Genomic DNA, 7230 nt, shown 5'->3' with positions numbered 1-7230 from the left:
CCTCCTCTCCAGCCCTCCATAGGGCCTCTTTATCTAGAGCTTGCTAGCTGATCCTGCTCCCCTCTACCTCCCCTCCACAAACTGCCAAAGCATCACCTTGGTACCTCGGGGTGATCTTGCTGCCCCCCTGACACACACACATAAACTCCTCTGTGACTCCGTAATTGGTGGAGGTGAGCAGTGTTTCCCTGACTCCTTCAGTGACGTCTTCTGCTGTTTCCATCCACACCAGGCAGATCCCAGGGGCTCCAGCACACTGACCTCACCTGAAGGCCTTTCCTGTTTTCTTCTCTCTCCCTGGAATAATCTTCTTCCACATCCTAAGGACGCCCATCTTAAATTCTCTTCAAATTCAGTTTCACCATGACCTCTTCACAGGGCACCTGACCATCTGATCTACAGGGATTTTTCCTGTTTTCTGAGTGTCTTGTTTTGTCCCTCGTGGACTGTTTGTATTGAAAACTTCTTAGATCTCATTCCTTCCCACAAGAGAATGTAAATTCTCTGAAGGAAAAGACATCATCCTTTTCTCCTTCTTTGTACTAAACCACTAGCTCACTTGTGGTGAGGAAACGTGGCCAATCTTGAGTGTATGTTGTGAGATTTACCCTTGTCTGCTGGAATCCTTCACTGTTCCCATTGTCATCCTCCAGCTCTTTCTGGGGACCCGGCAGCTCTGCGAGCCTAGAAAAAACCACATGGCCTCTCTGGGCTTCCAGTTCCTCATCTATTAATTAAAGATGCTGAACAATTAAATAAAGATGCTAAATATCACACTTCCACCCTTCCCCAGAAATAAATATGTGAAGGAGAACGCTGATTTCCAGAGCAGAGGGAGGGTGACCATCTTTGCTGAGAGCCCCAGAGCCCCTGATACTTGCTACCTCCTTCCTGCATCCAGAGCAGCCAGGGCAAAGCTGGCAGAAAGGTCACTGCTGGTCTCCAGGCCCGTTATGGGTGGCTGCTGACCACGGTGAGAGCGCACTGAGCTGCAGGGCAGGCTCGTGCCAGCCTCCGTGTAACTTCAGTCCTCACAGCCACTCGTGAAGAACAGACTGCTGTCCTCATGTTTCATTAGAGAATTAAAAGCAGCTTCGTGATGTTAAGACAAAACATTATTTAAGCACTCACAGCTAGGAAGATACAGAACTGGGACTTAAACATCGTTCGCCCAAATGAACACAAATAATCAATGGTCTTGCATTTGTAGCGTTCAAAGTGGGGAAGGTCAAATTAATGTCTTAACTCTTTTAACCTGAATTTATATGACAGATGAATACAGAATTAAAACCTGCCTGGCTCAGACCACCAGTTGCTGCAGGTGAGGGCTGAGCCAGGACAGCTGTCGCGACCCTCACTCTCACCCTCCCCGAGAGCTGTCAGGCTGAGGCGCACTCCATGCCTGTGGGACAATTCAAAGTGGGATGACATGTATAATGTAAAAAAGTTGCTATCACACAACCCGAAAATTCTTCTGGCAGCCCAGAAAATACTATGATAGTTGGAGCAGTGTGATTTCTATTTTTATCAGCAAAAAGTGCCAGTTTGGGCATACGACTCTGAACTACTTTAAATAGATTTTCCTGACAGTGTCAAAGCCTTAAAACTATGCCTCTAACCCAACATTAAATATCCAACTTTAATGAAACTATGTTGCATTGTTTTGTGGAAGTTAATTCTAAAAGATATTTTGAAATATATTTCTGTTAAATGTTGCCAAAGTAGAGAACATGACACCCTCAGATATATGAGTGTGTATATCTCTGTGGTGGAAGGGAACAGCTTGATCTCAATATTTCTGAGATGTGGAATATTTTATAAATCAATGTTTTAATAAGCATGTAACAATTGGAATATTGTGTTTCTCACTTATGTATATGGTTTTATCTCCAACACCAAATAGTCTATAGTCCGGACACCTTCCATGTGTAAACAAATCACTCTTGATCTTTTGACGTGGGCGATACGGAGTTTGTGTTTCTACCATTAACATGTTAGGTTTAGAAACAGTCTGGAAAAAGAATGCAATGGTCTTATGAACTCATGGGGAAAATTTCTTATTGTAATACATTTAGTAGTACCAAGAAAGTCCTAAATTTAGGTTTTTAAAAAAAGTGTGGGACTTTTAGAAGTGGATTTTACAAATATTTGACTAGTAAATGGTAATAGTAACACTTAAGTTCAAATCATTTAGCAATAGTATATGTAATTAATAAAACAATGTATGAGACAGATACAAATATTACACATAATGCAAATGTAATTTTTAGAATACAAACATTAATGCAAATAATACCAAAAAATCAGGCTGTTATTAAAAATTTACTGTGGGTATCAAAGAGCTCACATTAATAAGAAAATTCTTATTCTTTTTGTTCCTCTGTGTTCCACATGTAAAAAACCAGTGCCGTCATCTGGTATCAAATGTCTACTCTCAGACCATATACTATGCACATAAAGTTGACAATGCTCATTTCCAACTTGGAAATGATAGACTTTCACTGATTTAAAGACTATAAATTTATCTTCTTTTTTGAAATATTGCAGTTTTATAAGTTTCCCTTTGTATTAAATTGAATGGGAAAGCGTGTTTAGATTGAACAGAATAAAAATCACAAGCCAAAGAGCTAGAATCTACTTTTAAAATCTGGCCCCATCCTACATGAACACAGAATTCAAGTTCCACACACATTGCTCCCTTTCCAGGCCAACAATAGTAACACAGGAAGTTTTGCGTTAGCTTGAGGAACACGACAAATATGTGAGCTGCTCCGCTAGCTGCCTGCTGCACAGCGGGCTGGGTGCAGCGCAGGGCTGTCTCAGTCAACAGCAGGGAACGGGAGGTGGCAGCATGTGGAAATGGTTTTGACAGTCGTAGTGACCAAGGGACACAGGTAACATGGGAGGTGTGTGTGTGTGCTCGCTAGTGGGTAGAGAGCAGAAATTCTTATCTGAATACATTTCTCTGTGCCTTTGAATATTATTTTTTGTTCCTTTTCATGGAACAGAAATGTCATCTTTTAATAACAGGTGATCTTTTAAACTCAGGTGATCTTTAAATTTTTGACTTGTAATTGAAAATGGGACACCCAGCTGTGCAGGGAGCAAGCATAACTGATCATTATTATCTCCCCCCAGGTCAAGCTAATGCCTCCTGCTCCCAACGACGACCTGGCGACCCTCAGTGAGCTCAACGACGGCAGCCTGCTTTATGAGATCCAGAAGCGCTTCGGGAACGATCAGATACACGTGAGTGCCCTGGGAGCCGCCTTCCCGCCGCTCTGCCTTGCTGCGTGTTTTCATCACCCATAGATGCTGCAAATACTGCAAGGGAAGGGCTCGCTGGAGCTCCTGGTCCTCATGATAGCTTAAGTGAATTTCTGAGAGTTCAGGTTCATTCTGCCTCTGTTAGAAGGTGCATTCATCTGAGTTCCAAATTGTGGAGTAGTTCCAGGTAAACTAATACCCTCAGGGTAGACACAGGTACTCTATCGTTGAGCTTTCTGGGTGTCATGATCAGTGTGGAAGATCTTGCTACCGTGTTTCCCCCAAAATAAGACACTGTTTTATTTTAATTTTTTTCTCAAGAAAACACAGTAGGGCTTATTTTCAAGGGATGTTTCTTTCTTTTTTTTTTTTTTGCAGTTTTTGGCCGGGGCTGGGTTTGAACCCTCCACCTCTGGCATAAGGGGCCAATGCCCTACTCCTTTGAGCCACAAGTACAGCCTGGGATGTCTTACTTTTATTAAGTATAATACAACAATCTACATTTATTCAAATACAATTAAGTCACCTTCTTCTGGAACTTGACAGGGGGAGCTGACCTTGTGGTGGGGCTGGTGCTAGTGATGCGTGAACTCCTTTCCCCTAGCCGTTCCCATGTGCGCAATAGGATGTCTGCAACCGTGGTTACCACACGTGGACCTGCGCAAGTTTGAATGGCTGGGAGAAAGGAGCTGTGGCAGATAAAAGATATTCCAGTCTTCCTTACTGCTCCATGCTGAAATGTGTGGCTTGGCTATGCAGCATATCTGCCATGCCTATCACTAGGTCTTATTATTGGGGAAAGGCTTTTATTTAACAAATGCATAAAAGTCCTGCTAGGGCTTTTTAGCAGGGTAGGTCTTATTTTTGGGGAAACATGGTAGAACCACCAGGTTCTATACCCATCACATATGAAAATGCCACTGTCCTCTGTCACCCCTGCTAGTTGAGCCTGCTAGGTCTGAAAAAAGGCTCAACAGGAAATACTATGCATATGGGTGCCTGGGTATTTGCAGGAAAAGAGAAACAGTAGCTGCTCTGAATTACCAGGAAATGTCTTTGTAACGTAAGTAATGTATACACAGATTTCTGATGATAGGCTACAAAAAAATTATGTTACTCAGATGACAAAAAGAATGGAAAATTGATTTTTTGTGGTTCTGACCCCATTTGTGTGTTTTTCTTCTAAGACTGGTAATAATTTAGACACACCATAATCCTGAAATCTGTCTTTGTTTCTTACATTCTACCCAGAGCACAGGACATATTCAATTGGAATATCTACAGAGAAATCGGACTATGCATCTACTGCTATCCCTTTTTTTTATAATACTCATTTCATCCTAGTCTGCTGAGAAATCTATTAAATAATTTTCAAGTAAATGGAAGTCTGAGATTTCCTCATAAGTAATAAATTGTCAAATACTGATTAGACTATGACAAGTGGAATACAGCATCTTAATGCTTGGATAAATTATCTGCCACTGTAAATATGCTCAAAGTTAAATACTTCCATGAAAATTAATAAAACTGAATCACTGACATGAAGTGGTGAGAACCTCATCACTTTGTTCTTTTTTAACCTCTGGTGACTTTTATAAGGCATGTACTATTTTCATTCTGTTTTCTGATCTTTTTTCTCAGTGCTGTGTTGATTATGTTTGTTTGTTTTTCCTTAGTCTAGTCCCGGAAGACCATTGCTTGACTTGCTTTTATTTCTTTACCTCCTTAATGCCTATAAGTGTTGTCATCTCCTAAATATTCATTCAGTTGCTTCTCTCCTCTCTGTGGCCACCTCCTCATTGAAATCACCATCCTCTGTTTCCCAATGGTTTACATTTTTTCCTGGGACAAAGCTCACAATCCTTGTTGCAAAGTCCAGAGTGTAAACCATGAAACTCCTCCTGGTCTGCCCCAGAACACTATCACTGGTGTAGGGGACCAGCCCCAAACTATACCTTGAATTCTCGCCCAGCAACTGGCAGAGAAGAGAGAGTGTGGGAAAGTGGAAAAGTTAAGACATAAAGAGAAAGTTTTCTTTTTAGAGCAGCTGGGTCAGAGTGACTGACCAACTTCAAGCATCAGGTCTGGTGAAAAGGCCCTCACTGCAGGCTAGCTCCGTTTTTATTACATATATCACTGTTTTAATAATCAGTCTATGGGGGAAGGCTAAACCCTTATGTCATGGTTCTTGCTGGGCTTGCATTTTCTAAACAAACTATTTCTTTAGCTATGTTAATTAGACTGATTTACCTCTCACAATTATTACTCTGAGTTATTTATGATATTAACACAAATAGAGCATGGACAGGGAGCACAGTCCAGGAGCAGGATGTCAAAGCAGACCCCAATCAGACCACGCACATAAATCTCAGGAATGCACTTACACTCGGGAAGCCTTGTGCTCAGACGACTGGTACTTCTGACATACTGAGAAGATAGAAGGAAGGAAATATTTTCTCCTTATCTATTCCTGAAAAAATTCTCCCTTAATGAGGTCAAAGCGTTTGTGCTGTTTTCAGTGCATTTCACCTTCTCTTGTAAATCTTCCCAACCCCCTGCACTCACTCTCTCCAAGAGGGCAGTCCCACCTGTGGGAGCCTGGCCTCTGAGTTCTTAGAGACCTTGGGGCCCAGTTGTGCTGGGGGAGGAGTGAAACTCCAGCAAGACAGTATCCTTGTCTTACAGGGCCAGGCTTCCAGGTTGTTGCATTTTGCAACAGATTATGACTTTCTCAGTATGGATCCTGTAGTCCAGATGTGTCTGTGCTTTTCTCTGATCCACTTCTCTCCTGTTTCTGTTCCCTTTGCTCATCATCTGCAATCATTTCATTAATTCAATTTCCAACCTCCTCATAATAAACAATTGAATATTGGTTTCAAGCTTATAAAATCATTACTTCTAGCAATGCAAGCACACCAAGATATGACCCTTCCCTTAAGTACCCACATGTGCACCTGCACGCTGGGGACTCTTAACTGCCTGTGTCTCAATTATTTGATTCTCATCCTCCTTCCTGCATTAGGGAATCATCATCAAATGCTTTGTTTTTTTTCCTGAAGTATTTTCTTTCTACACAATGAAATACTTAGCTTTACAAACTCCTACTCAAATATTCTTTAGTCTTTAAGAAAACCCTTTCAGCACTTCCAGAGTAAACCACTGGGAGCCCCTTCTCTCCAGCACTGGTGACAGTTTGTGATTATACACATCATCACCTCATGGGTGGTTGGGTTGGCATCTGGCACCTGCTGTGCTGACCCTTGTCTGGATGAGCACAGATAGCGCGGGGTGCACTCACCAGGAGTCCTGCACAGGTGCCCTCTCAGTGCTCTTTGTTTGGGACTTTTTTTTGACGCCTCTGACATGTCAGGGTGGGTAATTTTATATCCTTTTCTCAAAAATCCACGAAAACTCTCAACTTAGTGTTTACAAGCTTCTTATCCTGTGGGTCTTCCCCCACAAGGCAAACAGCATTTTGCAACCAGCACCCACTTTTTTCTACCCCTGTGACCTGGAAATGTTATCAAATGGCATTTCCCCTTTTTGAGATTCTAACTTAAGTGTTAATCTCTTTACTCTTGGAAAGAGTAGCATAATTAATCTTAAATGACAAATATTCCTACCCTTTTATCACAGTCCTGGCTTCAGCTCCTCTTACAGAATTTTCCTTTCACCTGGTTCCTATCTCCATCTGCATAACCAGTGTCGATAGTCCCTGCTTTGCTAAAGGTCTCCCAACACACAAATGTGCCACTGTGTGAGACCTGGGTTTTCTCTTCCCGGCTCCTGGAATATTGAAGAGCTAAATTGACACAGATCAGTTGTGCAGTGGGAGTGGTCTGCACACAATACGTGAAATGGTCTGCATACAGTGCGTGAAATGGTCTGCACCCAGTACGAGAAATGGTCTGCGCACAGTGCGTGAAATGGTCTGCGCACAGTGCGTGAAATGGTCTGCGCACA

General features: G+C 42.2%; 1 protein-coding gene across 1 annotated transcript in view; it reads left to right on the top strand.

Annotated features, from left to right (window-relative positions):
- The window catches only part of MYO16 (myosin XVI), a 407489-nt gene that overhangs the window by 77504 nt on the left and 322755 nt on the right, over window positions 1-7230 (top strand). The window contains exon 7 of the mRNA XM_003800011.3: window positions 3139-3249. Within this exon, the coding sequence (XP_003800059.2) occupies window positions 3139-3249 (111 nt within the window). The remainder of the gene's footprint in view (window positions 1-3138; window positions 3250-7230) is intronic.

This window comes from Otolemur garnettii, unplaced genomic scaffold (genome assembly GCF_000181295.1).
Source record: "Otolemur garnettii isolate 467f Iridium unplaced genomic scaffold, OtoGar3 scaffold00161, whole genome shotgun sequence".
In the NCBI taxonomy this organism is placed as follows: Eukaryota; Metazoa; Chordata; class Mammalia; order Primates; family Galagidae; genus Otolemur; species Otolemur garnettii.
Note: the sequence above shows the minus strand (reverse complement) of the source record. Positions and strands in the feature narration are given on the sequence as shown.